The sequence below is a fragment of the Cyprinodon tularosa genome, unplaced genomic scaffold (genome assembly GCF_016077235.1).
Source record: "Cyprinodon tularosa strain WSP-4 unplaced genomic scaffold, ASM1607723v1 ctg1443, whole genome shotgun sequence".
Classification (NCBI taxonomy): domain Eukaryota; kingdom Metazoa; phylum Chordata; class Actinopteri; order Cyprinodontiformes; family Cyprinodontidae; genus Cyprinodon; species Cyprinodon tularosa.
In genome coordinates, this window is record NW_024038269.1 from 35,262 (window position 1) to 51,411 (window position 16,150).

The following is a 16,150-nucleotide window of genomic DNA, read 5'->3' on the forward strand; positions in this document are numbered from 1 at the left end:
GGTCCCTTTGCTAGGGGCCATGCAGTCCCTTTGCTAGGGGCCATGCGGTCCCTTTGCTGGGGGCCATGTGGTCCCTTTGCTAGGGGCCATGCAGTCCCTTTTCTAGGGGCCATACAGTCCCTTTGCTACGGGCCATGCAGTCCCTTTTCTAGGGGCCATGCGGTCCCTTTGCTAGGGGCCATGCAGTCCCTTTTCTAGGGGCCATGCGGTCCCTTTGCTACGGGCCATGCAGTCCCTTTTCTACGGGCCATGCGGTCCCTTTTCTAGGGGCCATGCGTTCCCTTTGCTGGGGACCATGCAGTCCCTTTTCTAGGGGCCATGCGGTCCCTTTGCTGGGGACCATGCAGTCCTTTTTCTAGGGGCCATGCAGTCCCTTTTCTAGGGGCCATGCAGTCCCTTTTCTAGGGGCCATGCGGTCCCTTTTCTAGGGGCCATGCAGTCCCTTTGCTACGGGCCATGCGGTCCCTTTTCTAGGGGCCATGCAGTCCCTTTGCTACGGGCCATGCGGTCCCTTTTCTAGGGGCCATGTGGTCCCTTTGCTAGGGGCCATGCAGTCCCTTTGCTACGGGCCATGCAGTCCCTTTTCTAGGGGCCATGTGGTCCCTTTGCTAGGGGCCATGCAGTCCCTTTGCTAGGGGCCATGTGGTCCCTTTGCTAGGGGCCATGCGGTCCCTTTGCTAGGGGCCATGCGGTCCATTTGCTGGGGGCCATGCGGTCTCTTTGCTAGGGGCCATGTGGTCCCTTTGCTAGGGGCCATGCAGTCCCTTTTCTAGGAGCCATGCTGTCCCTTTGCTACGGGCCATGCGGTCCCTTTGCTGGGGGCCATGCGGTCCCTTTGCTAGGGGCCATGCGGTCCCTTTTCTAGGGGCCATGCGGCCCATTTGCTGGGCGCCATGCGGTCCCTTTGCTACGGGCCATGTGGTCCCTTTGCTAGGGGCCATGCATTCCCTTTTCTAGGGGCCATGCGGTCCCTTTGCTGGGGGCCATGCAGTCCCTTTTCTAGGGGCCATGCGGTCCCTTTGCTAGGGGCCATGCGGTCCCTTTTCTAGGGGCCATGCGGTCCCTTTGCTAGGGGCCATGCAGTCCCTTTTCTAGGGGCCATGCGGTCCCTTTGCCGGGGCCATGTGGTCCCTTTGCTACGGGCCATGTGGTCCCTTTGCTGGGGGCCATGCGGTCCCTTTGCTACGGGCCATGTGGTCCCTTTTCTAGGGGCCATGCGGTCCCTTTGCTGGGGGCCATGCGGTCCCTTTGCTACGGGCCATGCGGTCCCTTTTCGAGGGGCCATGCAGTCCCTTTTCTAGGGGCCATGTGGTCCCTTTGCCGGGGCCATGCGGTCCCTTTGCTACGGGCCTTGTGGTCTATTTGCTAGGGGCCATGCGGTCCCTTTGCTACGGGCCATGTGGTCCCTTTTCTAGGGGCCATGCGGTCCCTTTGCTGGGGGCCATGCGGTCCCTTTGCTACGGGCCATGCGGTCTATTTGCTGGGGGCCATGCAGTCCCTTTTCTAGGGGCCATGCGGTCCCTTTGCTAGGGGCCATGCGGTCCCTTTGCTGGGGGCCATGCTGTCCCTTTGCTACGGGCCATGTGGTCCCTTTGCTAGGGTCCATGCGGTCCCTTTGCTGGGGGCCATGCGGTCCCTTTGCTGGGGGCCATGTGGTCCCTTTGCTACGGGCCATGCGGTCCCTTTTCTAGGGGCCATGCAGTCCCTTTGCTACGGGCCATGCAGTCCCTTTGCTAGGGGCCATGTGGTCCCTTTGCTAGGGGCCATGCAGTCCCTTTGCTAGGGGCCATGCGGTCCCTTTGCTGGGGGCCATGTGGTCCCTTTGCTACGGGCCATGCGGTCCCTTTGCTACGGGCCATGCGGTCCCTTTGCTACGGGCCATGCGGTCCCTTTTCTAGGGGCCATGCGGTCCCTTTGCTGGGGGCCATGCAGTCCCTTTTCTAGGGGCCATGCGGTCCCTTTTCTAGGGGCCATGCAGTCCCTTTTCTAGGGGCCATGCAGTCCCTTTTCTAGGGGCCATGCAGTCCGTTTTCTAGGGGCCATGCAGTCCTTTTTCTAGGGGCCATGCAGTCCCTTTTCTAGGGGCCATGCGGTCCCTTTTCTAGGGGCCATGCGGTCCCTTTGCTACGGGCCATGCGGTCCCTTTTCTAGGGGCCATGTGGTCCCTTTGCTAGGGGCCATGCAGTCCCTTTGCTGGGGGCCATGCAGTCCTTTTTCTAGGGGCCATGCAGTCCCTTTTCTAGGGGCAATGCAGTCCCTTTTCTAGGGGCCATGCGGTCCCTTTTCTAGGGGCCATGCAGTCCCTTTGCTACGGGCCATGCGGTCCCTTTTCTAGGGGCTGTGTGGTCCCTTTGCTAGGGGCCATGCAGTCCCTTTGCTACTGGCCATGCAGTCCCTTTTCTAGGGGCCATGTGGTCCCTTTGCTAGGGGCCATGCAGTCCCTTTGCTAGGGGCCATGTGGTCCCTTTGCTAGGGGCCATGTGGTCCCTTTGCTAGGGGCCATGTGGTCCCTTTGCTAGGGGCCATGCGGTCCCTTTGCTAGGGGCCATGCGGTCCATTTGCTGGGGGCCATGCGGTCTCTTTGCTAGGGGCCATGTGGTCCCTTTGCTAGGGGCCATGCAGTCCCTTTTCTAGGGGCCATGCTGTCCCTTTGCTACGGGCCATGCGGTCCCTTTGCTGGGGGCCATGCGGTCCCTTTGCTAGGGGCCATGCGGTCCCTTTTCTAGGGGCCATGCGGCCCATTTGCTGGGGGCCATGCGGTCCCTTTGCTACGGGCCATGTGGTCCCTTTGCTAGGGGCCATGCATTCCCTTTTCTAGGGGCCATGCGGTCTCTTTGCTAGGGGCCATGCGGTCCCTTTTCTAGGGGCCATGCGGTCCCTTTGCTAGGGGCCATGCAGTCCCTTTTCTAGGGGCCATGCGGTCCCTTTGCCGGGGCCATGCGGTCCCTTTGCTACGGGCCATGTGGTCCCTTTGCTGGGGGCCATGCGGTCTCTTTGCTACGGGCCATGTGGTCCCTTTTCTAGGGGCCATGCGGTCCCTTTGCTGGGGGCCATGCAGTCCCTTTGCTACGGGCCATGCGGTCCCTTTTCGAGGGGCCATGCGGTCTATTTGCTGGGGGCCATGCAGTCCCTTTTCTAGGGGCCATGCAGTCCCTTTTCTAGGGGCCATGCGGTCCCTTTGCTAGGGGCCATGCAGTCCCTTTTCTAGGGGCCATGTGGTCCCTTTGCTAGGGGCCATGCAGTCCCTTTGCTAGGGGCCATGTGGTCCCTTTGCTAGGGGCCATGCGGTCCCTTTGCTAGGGGCCATGCGGTCCATTTGCTGGGGGCCATGCGGTCTCTTTGCTAGGGGCCATGTGGTCCCTTTGCTAGGGGCCATGCAGTCCCTTTTCTAGGGGCCATGCTGTCCCTTTGCTACGGGCCATGCGGTCCCTTTGCTGGGGGCCATGCGGTCCCTTTGCTAGGGGCCATGCGGTCCCTTTTCTAGGGGCCATGCGGCCCATTTGCTGGGGGCCATGCGGTCCCTTTGCTACGGGCCATGTGGTCCCTTTGCTAGGGGCCATGCATTCCCTTTTCTAGGGGCCATGCGGTCTCTTTGCTAGGGGCCATGCGGTCCCTTTTCTAGGGGCCATGCGGTCCCTTTGCTAGGGGCCATGCAGTCCCTTTTCTAGGGGCCATGCGGTCCCTTTGCCGGGGCCATGCGGTCCCTTTGCTACGGGCCATGTGGTCCCTTTGCTGGGGGCCATGCGGTCTCTTTGCTACGGGCCATGTGGTCCCTTTTCTAGGGGCCATGCGGTCCCTTTGCTGGGGGCCATGCAGTCCCTTTGCTACGGGCCATGCGGTCCCTTTTCGAGGGGCCATGCGGTCTATTTGCTGGGGGCCATGCAGTCCCTTTTCTAGGGGCCATGCAGTCCCTTTTCTAGGGGCCATGCGGTCCCTTTGCTAGGGGCCATGCAGTCCCTTTTCTAGGGGCCATGTGGTCCCTTTGCTAGGGGCCATGCAGTCCCTTTGCTAGGGGCCATGTGGTCCCTTTGCTAGGGGCCATGCGGTCCCTTTGCTAGGGGCCATGCGGTCCATTTGCTGGGGGCCATGCGGTCTCTTTGCTAGGGGCCATGTGGTCCCTTTGCTAGGGGCCATGCAGTCCCTTTTCTAGGGGCCATGCTGTCCCTTTGCTACGGGCCATGCGGTCCCTTTGCTGGGGGCCATGCGTTCCCTTTGCTAGGGGCCATGCGGTCCCTTTTCTAGGGGCCATGCGGCCCATTTGCTGGGGGCCATGCTGTCCCTTTGCTACGGGCCATGTGGTCCCTTTGCTAGGGGCCATGCATTCCCTTTTATAGGGGCCATGCGGTCTCTTTGCTAGGGGCCATGCGGTCCCTTTTCTAGGGGCCATGCGGTCCCTTTGCTAGGGGCCATGCAGTCCCTTTTCTAGGGGCCATGCGGTCCCTTTGCCGGGGCCATGCGGTCCCTTTGCTACGGGCCATGTGGTCCCTTTGCTGGGGGCCATGCGGTCCCTTTGCTACGGGCCATGTGGTCCCTTTTCTAGGGGCCATGCGGTCCCTTTGCTGGGGGCCATGCAGTCCCTTTGCTACGGGCCATGCGGTCCCTTTTCGAGGGGCCATGCGGTCTATTTGCTGGGGGCCATGCAGTCCCTTTTCTAGGGGCCATGCGGTCCCTTTGCTAGGGGCCATGCGGTCCCTTTGCTGGGGGCCATGCTGTCCCTTTGCTACGGGCCATGTGGTCCCTTTGCTAGGGGCCATGCGGTCCCTTTGCTGGGGGGCCATGCAGTCCCTTTGCTAGGGGCCATGCGGTCCCTTTGCTGGGGGCCATGCGGTCCCTTTGCTGGGGGCCATGCGGTCCCTTTGCTGGGGGCCATGCAGTCCCTTTGCTGGGGGCCATGCGGTCCCTTTCCTAGGGGCCATGCTGTCCCTTTGCTGGGGGCCATGCTGTCCCTTTGCTAGGGGCCATGCGGTCCCTTTGCTGGGGGCCATGCTGTCTCTTTGCTGGGGGCCATGCTGTCCCTTTGCTGGGGGCCATGCCCCTAGCAAAGGGGCCATGTGGTCCCTTTGCTGGGGGCCATGATGTCTCTTTGCTGGGGGCCATGCTGTCCCTTCGCTGGGGGCCATGCTGTCCCTTTGCTAGGGGCCATGCGGTCCCTTTGCTGGGGGCCATGCTGTCTCTTTGCTGGGGGCCATGCTGTCCCTTTGCTGGGGGCCATGCTGTCCCTTTGCTAGGGGCCATGCGGTCCCTTTGCTGGGGGCCATGCTGTCCCTTTGCTAGGGGCCATGCGGTCCCTTTGCTGGGGGCCATGCTGTCTCTTTGCTGGGGGCCATGCGGTCCCTTTGCTACGGGCCATGCGGTCCCTTTGCTGGGGGCCATGCTGTCCCTTTGCTGGGGGCCATGCGGTCCCTTTGCTGGGGGCCATGCTGTCCCTTTGCTGGGGGCCATGCTGTCCCTTTGCTACGGGCCATGCTGTCCCTTTGCTAGGGACCATGCGGTCACTTTGCTAGCGGCCATGCGGTCCCTTTGCTGGGGGCCATGCGGTCCCTGTAGAAGCAGGGCAGGAGTACGGCCCTATGCTGGCAGTGAGTCTAACCTGTTCCCCTGCATGTTGGGCTAGGGCAGGGCAGGCCCCTGACACATCGGGCCCTTGGGGAAGCCAAGGGGCCGCCAGTTTGGGGCCCAGCAGATTTTGTTCCTGCTTCTTCCCCTACTAAAGCAGCTGAGTTTGATGAGCCGTAGTTTAAACCAGCTCACAATGAAAACCCGAGGGGGAAAATAAAGCAGGATTTGATGAAATCATATTTTCTGAAATTATTTATAAATGATAAATGATGGTTTCCATGTAAACATCCGGCGTTAGAAGTCTTTTACATTGTTTAGCGACATTTGGTCATTAAAACAATGGAGCTAGCAGCTAGCTAGCTTTCAAATATTTTAGCAGTTAAAATATAGTTAGCATATAACAAATACAAAGATATTAATTTAAAATTAGTGTTTAAACCCATATTGAGACATTGTTTGAACAATAGCAGAGTCCAACTGTTGGTATTTGGACGTAGAGTGTGAGCAGCTAGATTGTATTAGAGCCGCGGGCTGTAAGAACATGCATTATGATCGGTGAACTTTTAACCCTGCAGTTTCGTCGTACTGTTTGAGTTGTAGCTGCGTTCAAAGATTGAAAGTATGGCGCAGTGGATGCCTGGCTTTAGGTCAGGCTGTTTTTCTCTGTGTGTCTTCGGCTCGCCTGTTTTAAGGAGTACTGAACTTAAGCAGGGGTGAGGGATGGAATGTTGTGGCGTCCCGCTCTCTCTGGAATCCGCGGATAAAGAGCTTTAATGTTTGTGGGTAGATGCCCCCGAGGGCAGTGGGGGCAGGATGCCACGTCTCTGTGAGAGTGTCTTATAGAGTGTTCTGTGACCCTTCTAGAGCTTTGGAAACTAGTCAGCAATGTCCGAAATCGATGTAATGTCCTACGGCATAACCGCAATAGTTATTTATTTTTATTTTTTTGTTCGACACTTTTGCATTTATACGACACTGGAAGCTATGAAGTAAAACAGGTCTAAAATATATAAGGAGAGTGTTTTAGTACATTTGCTGTTCATTAAGAAAAACCAAAGGAATTTCAGAATTTATGTAAAAATGTTTTTTTATTTAGCCGACATGCTAAATTGGGCAGAGTACTTATTTTTGACTTTAATGACATCATGAAACTGCTTTAAGCTTTGTTCTTTGGTCGGCTCCAAACTCCTTTGTCTGTGCCGCCACCAGGTGCTCTGAACGGTCAGAGGGGCTTCCTCGGCTGCATGAGGGCTCTGAAGATAAATGGCGTCCTCTTGGACCTGGAGAACAGGGCTGAGGTGACTCCAGGGGTGAAGCCTGGCTGCCAGGGCCACTGCAGCAGCTACAGGATGCAATGCAGGAACGGAGGGAAGTGTGTGGAGCGATATAACGGATTCTCCTGTGATTGCTCTCTCACTGCCTACGATGGACCCTTCTGCACCGACGGTACCGTCTGTTACCTTTCCCTACAGGTGTGTCCATAATTAGACCTGTTTGATTCCCCCGTCTCTTTTTGTGCAGATGTTGGAGGCTATTTTGAAGCAGGAACCCTGGTGCGTTACGATTTCCTGTCCGATCATGGTGCATCCCCACAGGGGGACCTAAATGTTGGTCGTTTAGGTGAAGCCAACCTCACGCAGGAGGAGCTGGTCTTCAGCTTTAGCACGCACAGCGCTCCCAGCATCCTGGTGTACATCAGTTCAAGGTCTCGGGACTACATGGCCGTGGTGCTGCGACACAATGGTGGGCAACACTACGCAGTTTTAATCAGTTTATAAAACCCTGAGGCGTCATCATTGTCCCTGTGTGTAGGCTCTCTCCAGGTCCGGTACAGCCTCGGCGGACTACCAGAACCTTACACCATTGATATTGATCATCGCAACATGGCCAATGGACAGCCCCACTTCGTAAACATTACCAGACGCTTGAGGGAGATCCATCTCCAGGTTAGTGCCTCCATTCAGTCGAAAGCGTCCGCAGGTCAGCCTAGAAACATAGTCCCTCAATTGAGTCCTCTGGTTCTCCCCCTGAGTCTCCTCTGGGTCTCCCCCTTAGTCTCCTCTGGGTCTCCCCCTGAGTCTCCTCTGGGTCTCCCCCTGAGTCTCCTCTGGGTCTCCCTCTGGGTCTCCCCCTGAGTCTCCTCTGGGTCTCCCCCTTAGTCTCCTCTGGGTCTCCCTCTGGGTCTCCCCCTGAGTCTCCTCTGGGTCTCCCTCTGGGTCTCCCCCTGAGTCTCCTCTGGGTCTCCCCCTTAGTCTCCTCTGGGTCTCCCCCTTAGTCTCCTCTTGGTCTCCCCCTGAGTCTCCTCTGGGTCTCCCCCTGAGTCTCCTCTTGGTCTCCCTCTGGGTCTTCCCCTTAGTCTCCTCTGGGTCTCCCTCTGGGTCTCCCCCTGAGTCTCCTCTGGGTCTCCCTCTGGGTCTCCCCCTGAGTCTCCTCTGGGTCTCCCTCTGGGTCTCCCCCTGAGTCTCCTCTGGGTCTCCCTCTGGGTCTCCCCCTGAGTCTCCTCTGGGTCTCCCTCTGGGTCTCTCTCTGGGTCTCCCCTTGAGTCTCCTCTGGGTCTCCCTCTGGGTCTCCCCCTTAGTCTCCTCTGGGTCTCGCTCTGGGTCTCCTCTGGGTCTCCCTCTGGTTCTCCTCTGGGTCTCCCTCTGGGTCTCCTCTGGGTCTCCCTCTGGGTCTCCTCTGGGTCTCCCTCTGGGTCTCCTCTGGGTCTCCTCTGGGTCTCCCTCTGGGTCTCCTCTGGGTCTCCCTCTGGGTCTTCCTCTGGTTCTCCTCTGGGTCTCCTCTGGGTCTCCTCTGGGTCTCCCTCTGGGTCTCCCTCTGGTTCTCCTCTGGGTCTCCTCTGGGTCTCCCTCTGGGTATCCCCCTTAGTCTCCTCTGGGTCTCCTCTGGGTCTCCCTCTGGGTCTCCTCTGGGTCTCCCTCTGGGTCTCCTCTGGGTCTCCCTCTGGGTCTCCTCTGGGTCTCCTCTGGGTCTCCCTCTGGGTCTCCTCTTGGTCTCCTCTGGGTCTCCCTCTGGGTCTCCTCTGGGTCTCCCTCTGGGTCTCCTCTGGGTCTCCCTCTGGGTCTCCTCTGGGTCTCCCTCTGGGTCTCCTCTGGGTCTCCCTCTGGGTCTCCTCTGGTTCTCCCTCTGGGTCTCCCTCTGGGTCTCCTCTGGGTCTCCTCTGGGTCTCCCTCTGGGTCTCCTCTGGGTCTCCTCTGGGTCTCCCTCTGGGTCTCCTCTGGGTCTCCCCCTTAGTCTCCTCTGGGTCTCCCTCTGGGTCTCCCTCTGGGTCTTCCTCTGGGTCTCCTCTGGGTCTCCCCCTGAGTCTCCTCTGGGTCTCCCCCTTAGTCTCCTCTGGGTCTCCCTCTGGGTCTCCCTCTGGGTCTCCTCTGGGTCTCCCTCTGGGTCTCCTCTGGGTCTCCCTCTGGGTCTCCTCTGGGTCTCCTCTGGGTCTCCCTCTGGGTCTCCCTCTGGGTCTCCTCTGGGTCTCCCTCTGGGTCTCCTCTGGGTCTCCCTCTGGGTCTCCTCTGGGTCTCCTCTGGGTCTCCTCTGGTTCTCCCTCTGGGTCTCCCTCTGGGTCTCCTCTGGGTCTCCCTCTGGGTCTCCTCTGGTTCTCCCTCTGGGTCTCCCTCTGGGTCTCCTCTGGTTCTCCCTCTGGGTTCCCTCTGGGTCTCCTCTGGTTCTCCCTCTGGGTTCTCTCTGGGTCTCCTCTGGGTCTCCTCTGGTTCTCCCTCTGGATGTCCTCTGTGTCTCCCTCTGGGTCTTCCTCTGGGTCTCCCCCTTAGTCTCCTCTGGGTCTCATCTGGGTCTCCCTCTGGTTCTCCCTCTGGGTATCCCCCTTAGTCTCCTCTGGGTCTCCTCTGGGTCTCCCTCTGGGTCTCCTCTGGGTCTCCCTCTGGGTCTCCTCTGGGTCTCCTCTGGGTCTCCCTCTGGGTCTCCTCTGGGTCTCCCTCTGGGTCTCCTCTGGGTCTCCTCTGGGTCTCCTCTGGTTCTCCCTCTGGGTCTCCCTCTGGGTCTCCTCTGGGTCTCCCTCTGGGTCTCCTCTGGTTCTCCCTCTGGGTCTCCCTCTGGGTCTCCTCTGGGTCTCCTCTGGGTCTCCCTCTGGGTCTCCTCTGGGTCTCCCTCTGGGTCTCCTCTGGGTCTCCTCTGGGTCTCCCTCTGGGTCTCCCTCTGGGTCTCCTCTGGGTCTCCCTCTGGGTCTCCTCTGGGTCTCCCTCTGGGTCTCCTCTGGGTCTCCTCTGGGTCTCCTCTGGTTCTCCCTCTGGGTCTCCCTCTGGGTCTCCTCTGGGTCTCCCTCTGGGTCTCCTCTGGTTCTCCCTCTGGGTCTCCCTCTGGGTCTCCTCTGGTTCTCCCTCTGGGTTCCCTCTGGGTCTCCTCTGGTTCTCCCTCTGGGTTCTCTCTGGGTCTCCTCTGGGTCTCCTCTGGTTCTCCCTCTGGATGTCCTCTGTGTCTCCCTCTGGGTCTTCCTCTGGGTCTCCCCCTTAGTCTCCTCTGGGTCTCATCTGGGTCTCATCTGGGTCTCCCTCTGGTTCTCCCTCTGGGTATCCCCCTTAGTCTCCTCTGGGTCTCCTCTGGGTCTCCCTCTGGGTCTCCTCTGGGTCTCCCTCTGGGTCTCCTCTGGGTCTCCCTCTGGGTCTCCTCTGGGTCTCCTCTGGGTCTCCCTCTGGGTCTCCTCTTGGTCTCCTCTGGGTCTCCCTCTGGGTCTCCTCTGGGTCTCCCTCTGGGTCTCCTCTGGGTCTCCCTCTGGGTCTCCTCTGGGTCTCCCTCTGGGTCTCCTCTGGGTCTCCCTCTGGGTCTCCTCTGGTTCTCCCTCTGGGTCTCCCTCTGGGTCTCCTCTGGGTCTCCTCTGGGTCTCCCTCTGGGTCTCCTCTGGGTCTCCTCTGGGTCTCCCTCTGGGTCTCCTCTGGGTCTCCCCCTTAGTCTCCTCTGGGTCTCCCTCTGGGTCTCCCTCTGGGTCTTCCTCTGGGTCTCCTCTGGGTCTCCCCCTGAGTCTCCTCTGGGTCTCCCCCTTAGTCTCCTCTGGGTCTCCCTCTGGGTCTCCCTCTGGGTCTCCTCTGGGTCTCCCTCTGGGTCTCCTCTGGGTCTCCCTCTGGGTCTCCTCTGGGTCTCCTCTGGGTCTCCCTCTGGGTCTCCCTCTGGGTCTCCTCTGGGTCTCCCTCTGGGTGTCCTCTGGGTCTCCCTCTGGGTCTCCTCTGGGTCTCCTCTGGGTCTCCTCTGGTTCTCCCTCTGGGTCTCCCTCTGGGTCTCCTCTGGGTCTCCCTCTGGGTCTCCTCTGGTTCTCCCTCTGGGTCTCCCTCTGGGTCTCCTCTGGTTCTCCCTCTGGGTTCCCTCTGGGTCTCCTCTGGTTCTCCCTCTGGGTTCTCTCTGGGTCTCCTCTGGGTCTCCTCTGGTTCTCCCTCTGGATGTCCTCTGTGTCTCCCTCTGGGTCTTCCTCTGGGTCTCCCCCTTAGTCTCCTCTGGGTCTCATCTGGGTCTCCCTCTGGTTCTCCCTCTGGGTATCCCCCTTAGTCTCCTCTGGGTCTCCTCTGGGTCTCCCTCTGGGTCTCCTCTGGGTCTCCCTCTGGGTCTCCTCTGGGTCTCCTCTGGGTCTCCCTCTGGGTCTCCTCTTGGTCTCCTCTGGGTCTCCCTCTGGGTCTCCTCTGGGTCTCCCTCTGGGTCTCCTCTGGGTCTCCCTCTGGGTCTCCTCTGGGTCTCCTCTGGGTCTCCCTCTGGGTCTCCTCTGGGTCTCCTCTGGTTCTCCCTCTGGGTCTCCCTCTGGGTCTCCCTCTGGGTCTCCTCTGGGTCTCCCTCTGGGTCTCCTCTGGTTCTCCCTCTGGGTCTCCCTCTGGGTCTCCTCTGGTTCTCCCTCTGGGTCTCCTCTGGTTCTCCCTCTGGGTTCTCTCTGGGTCTCCTCTGGGTCTCCTCTGGTTCTCCCTCTTGGTACCCTCTGGGTCTCCTCTGGTTCTCCCTCTGGGTTCTCTCTGGGTCTCCCTCTGGGTCTCCTCTGTGTCTCCCTCTGGGTCTTCCTCTGGGTCTCCCCCTTAGTCTCCTCTGGGTCTCATCTGGGTCTCCTCTGGGTCTCATCTGGGTCTCCCTCTGGTTCTCCCTCTGGGTATCCCCCTTAGTCTCCTCTGGGTCTCCTCTGGGTCTCCCTCTGGGTCTCCTCTGGGTCTCCCTCTGGGTCTCGCTCTGGGTCTCCTCTGGGTCTCCTCTGGGTCTCCCTCTGGGTCTCCTCTGGGTCTCCTCTGGGTCTCCTCTGGGTCTCCTCTGGGTCTCCCTCTGGGTCTCGCTCTGGGTCTCCTCTGGGTCTCCTCTGGGTCTCCTCTGGGTCTCCCTCTGGGTCTCCTCTGGGTCTCCTCTGGGTCTCCCTCTGGGTCTCCTCTGGGTCTCCCTCTGGGTCTCCTCTGGGTCTCCTCTGGGTCTCCTTTGGGTCTCCTCTGGGTCTCCCTCTGGGTCTCCTCTGGGTCTCCTCTGGGTCTCCCTCTGGGTCTCGCTCTGGGTCTCCTCTGGGTCTCCTCTGGGTCTCCCTCTGGGTCTCCTCTGGGTCTCCCTCTGGGTCTCCTCTGGGTCTCCTCTGGGTCTCCCTCTGGGTCTCCTCTGGGTCTCCCTCTGGGTCTTCCTCTGGGTCTTCCTCTGGGTCTCCCCCTTAGTCTCCTCTGGGTCTCATCTGGGTCTCCCTCTGGGTCTCCCTCTGGGTATCCCCCTTAGTCTCCTCTGGGTCTCCTCTGGGTCTCCCTCTGGGTCTCCTCTGGGTCTCCCTCTGGGTCTCCCTCTGGGTCTCCTCTGGGTCTCCTCTGGGTCTCCTCTGGGTCTCCCTCTGGGTCTCCTCTGGGTCTCCTCTGGGTCTCCTCTGGGTCTCCCTCTGGGTCTCCTCTGGGTCTCCTCTGGGTCTCCCTCTGGGTCTCCTCTGGGTCTCCTCTGGGTCTCCCTCTGGGTCTCCCTCTGGGTCTCCTCTGGGTCTCCTCTGGGTCTCCCTCTGGGTCTCCTCTGGGTCTCCTCTGGGTCTCCTCTGTTTCTCCTCTGGGTCTCCCTCTGGGTCTCCTCTGGGTCTCCTCTGGGTCTCCCTCTGGGTCTCCTCTGGGTCTCCCTCTGGGTCTCCTCTGGGTCTCCTCTGGGTCTCCCTCTGGGTCTCCCTCTGGGTCTCCTCTGGGTCTCCTCTGGGTCTCCCTCTGGGTCTCCTCTGGGTCTCCTCTGGGTCTCCCTCTGGGTCTCCTCTGGGTCTCCTCTGGGTCTCCCTCTGGGTCTCCTCTGGGTCTCCCTCTGGGTCTCCTCTGGGTCTCCTCTGGGTCTCCTCTGGGTCTCACTCTGGGTCTCCTCTGGGTCTCCTCTGGGTCTCCTCTGGGTCTCCTCTGGGTCTCCCCCTTAGTCTCCTCTGGGTCTCCTCTGGGTCTCCTCTGGGTCTCCCTCTGGGTCTCCTCTGGGTCTCCTCTGGGTCTCCCTCTGGGTCTCCTCTGGGTCTCCTCTGGGTCTCCTCTGGGTCTCCTCTGGGTCTCCCCCTTAGTCTCCTCTGGGTCTCCTCTGGGTCTCCCTCTGGGTCTCCTCTGGGTCTCCTCTGGGTCTCCCTCTGGGTCTCCTCTGGGTCTCCTCTGGGTCTCCCTCTGGGTCTCCCTCTGGGTCTCCCTCTGGGTCTCCTCTGGGTCTCCTCTGGGTCTCCTCTGGGTCTCCCTCTGGGTCTCCTCTGGGTCTCCTCTGGGTCTCCCTCTGGGTCTCCTCTGGGTCTCCTCTGGGTCTCCTCTGGGTCTCCTCTGGGTCTCCTCTGGGTCTCCTCTGGGTCTCCTCTGGGTCTCCCTCTGGGTCTCCTCTGGGTCTCCTCTGGGTCTCCTCTGGGTCTCCTCTGGGTCTCCTCTGGGTCTCCCTCTGGGTCTCCTCTGGGTCTCCCTCTGGGTCTCGCTCTGGGTCTCCTCTGGGTCTCCTCTGGGTCTCCTCTGGGTCTCCCTCTGGGTCTCGCTCTGGGTCTCCTCTGGGTCTCCTCTGGGTCTCCTCTGGGTCTCCCTCTGGGTCTCCTCTGGGTCTCCTCTGGGTCTCCCTCTGGGTCTCCTCTGGGTCTCCTCTGGGTCTCCCTCTGGGTCTCGCTCTGGGTCTCCTCTGGGTCTCCTCTGGGTCTCCCTCTGGGTCTCCTCTGGGTCTCCTCTGGGTCTCCCTCTGGGTCTCCCTCTGGGTCTCCCTCTGGGTCTCCTCTGGGTCTCCTCTGGGTCTCCTCTGGGTCTCCCTCTGGGTCTCCTCTGGGTCTCCTCTGGGTCTCCCTCTGGGTCTCCCTCTGGGTCTCCTCTGGGTCTCCTCTGGGTCTCCCTCTGGGTCTCGCTCTGGGTCTCCTCTGGGTCTCCTCTGGGTTCCCTCTGGGTCTCCTCTGGTTCTCCCTCTGGGTTCTCTCTGGGTCTCCTCTGGGTCTCCTCTGGTTCTCCCTCTGGATGTCCTCTGTGTCTCCCTCTGGGTCTTCCTCTGGGTCTCCCCCTTAGTCTCCTCTGGGTCTCATCTGGGTCTCCTCTGGGTCTCATCTTGGTCTCCCTCTGGTTCTCCCTCTGGGTATCCCCCTTAGTCTCCTCTGGGTCTCCTCTGGGTCTCCCTCTGGGTCTCCTCTGGGTCTCCTCTGGGTCTCCCTCTGGGTCTCCTCTGGGTCTCCCTCTGGGTCTCCTCTGGGTCTCCTCTGGGTCTCCCTCTGGGTCTCCTCTGGGTCTCCTCTGGGTCTCCCTCTGGGTCTCCTCTGGGTCTCCTCTGGGTCTCCTCTGGGTCTCCTCTGGGTCTCCCTCTGGGTCTCCTCTGGGTCTCCTCTGGGTCTCCTTTGGGTCTCCCTCTGGGTCTCCTCTGGGTCTCCCTCTGGGTCTCCTCTGGGTCTCCCTCTGGGTCTCCTCTGGGTCTCCCTCTGGGTCTCCTCTGGGTCTCCCTCTGGGTCTCCTCTGGGTCTCCCTCTGGGTTTCCCTCTGGGTCTCCTCTGGGTCTCCTCTGGGTCTCCCTCTGGGTCTCCTATGGGTCTCCTCTGGGTCTCCTCTGGGTCTCCCTCTGGGTCTCCTCTGGGTCTCCCTCTGGGTCTCCTCTGGGTCTCCCTCTGGGTCTCCCTCTGGGTCTCCTCTGGGTCTCCTCTGGGTCTCCCTCTGGGTCTCCTCTGGGTCTCCTCTGGGTCTCCCTCTGGGTCTCCTATGGGTCTCCTCTGGGTCTCCTCTGGGTCTCCCTCTGGGTCTCCCTCTGGGTCTCCTCTGGGTCTCCTCTGGGTCTCCTCTGGGTCTCCCTCTGGGTCTCCTCTGGGTCTCCTCTGGGTCTCCTCTGGGTCTCCCCCTTAGTCTCCTCTGGCTCTCCCTTCTTTCCCTTATTTGTGGAAAAGACCGGTAGATCGTTAAAGTCATCTTGGGGTAGGACCTCCTCCCCGACCCTGAACTCCGGTTAGCCGGAGGTCAGAGGTCAAAGTTTAGCCTCTGAACTGAATTGACTTTCCTTTGATTAAATCAATTGATTGATTTAGAAATCAGGAGATCACAAAGTTTTTATCTTCTGCCTTTAAACTTTGAATGATCTTTTCCTTTTGTCTGATTGTTGCTTCCAGCTGGATCACTACCCCATGTCCACATTCACCCTCCCAGAGGCTTCTGACGCACGCTTCCACCTGGTGAAAAGCATCTTCCTTGGAAAGGTCTACGGTGAGTTTGCTGGTGAAACGAGTGAAGCTGGATGGTTGATGTTTAATATCTTAAAGCTTCTGTGAGCCTCTGCTTTGCTTCTAGTCATCCATGTTAGTCTCTCTGCCTCGTGGTTCTGCAGAGATGCTCAAACCTCACCTGTTAAGGTGAATTCAGACTCACTGCGGTTACCTTGGTGATTTCTGAGTCCCACAGGGAGTTCACCGCATTTTACTGAGCATCACAGACTGCTGCTTCCCTACGAACAACCTTTAAACCCCACCGGGGGAGAACAAAACATCCACTTTGGTTCATGCAGAGCAGCTCTGATTCAGCAGGACTTCCTGGTAAATCTCCCCCCTCAGAAAGCCCAGATCCTGGGCAGTGGGCGGAGGCAGACCGGGCTCCATGCTGGAGGTGAGGGCGGATGATCAACGGTCCTTCTAGGATTAAAGACCGCCTAAAGTCCTCTGCAGAGCATCCCTTATTTCCACCTTTAACGTTATTTCCTCCATGTGAAGTGAAAAAGCTTCTCCGGTCCCTGATTGGCTGCTAGGTCCCAATTTTACAGAAAAGTTCAGCAGGTTTCATCTTCAGGGATCACCGCTCCTCTCTCTCCATGCTCCATCTAGGAGCAGCAGGTGGGGGAGGGGCAGTGGACGCTCTCACCGCTCGGTTTGAACTGGGATTCTGTGAATCCACCGCAGTCGCTGCGCCGGTCTGAACGCAGCTTTACCTTCACCTTCTGCTATGGCGTTTATCTTCTAATCCATCGTCATTATTTTAACCTCCAGTTACTAAAAAATCCCACAGATTGAGGAAGATTATGGAGCCTCCTCTTCATCAGACTTAAACCAGGAGAGTTTAAACCAACAGACGCACTAAAAGGAATCAGCAGCGCCGTCTAGAACAGTACATAATAGATCTGATTTATTTTAATGGTTACATAGAAATGTTTTTACTGATTTATGACTTTGTTCTAAAACTTTGTTCAAACAACGGCTGAGCCGTCCCCTTCCACTGGTGGA

General features: G+C 59.5%; 1 protein-coding gene across 1 annotated transcript in view; it reads left to right on the forward strand.

Moving 5' to 3' along the window:
* LOC119779245 (contactin-associated protein-like 2) overlaps window positions 1-15,223 on the forward strand; it is a 48,532-nt gene extending 33,309 nt beyond the window's left edge. The window contains exons 18-21 of the mRNA XM_038278831.1: window positions 6,769-7,005; window positions 7,081-7,302; window positions 7,372-7,505; window positions 15,050-15,223. Of these exons, the coding sequence (XP_038134759.1) occupies window positions 6,769-7,005; window positions 7,081-7,302; window positions 7,372-7,505; window positions 15,050-15,208 (752 nt within the window). The 3' untranslated portion in view covers window positions 15,209-15,223. The remainder of the gene's footprint in view (window positions 1-6,768; window positions 7,006-7,080; window positions 7,303-7,371; window positions 7,506-15,049) is intronic.
* The last annotated feature ends 927 nt before the right edge of the window (window positions 15,224-16,150 follow it).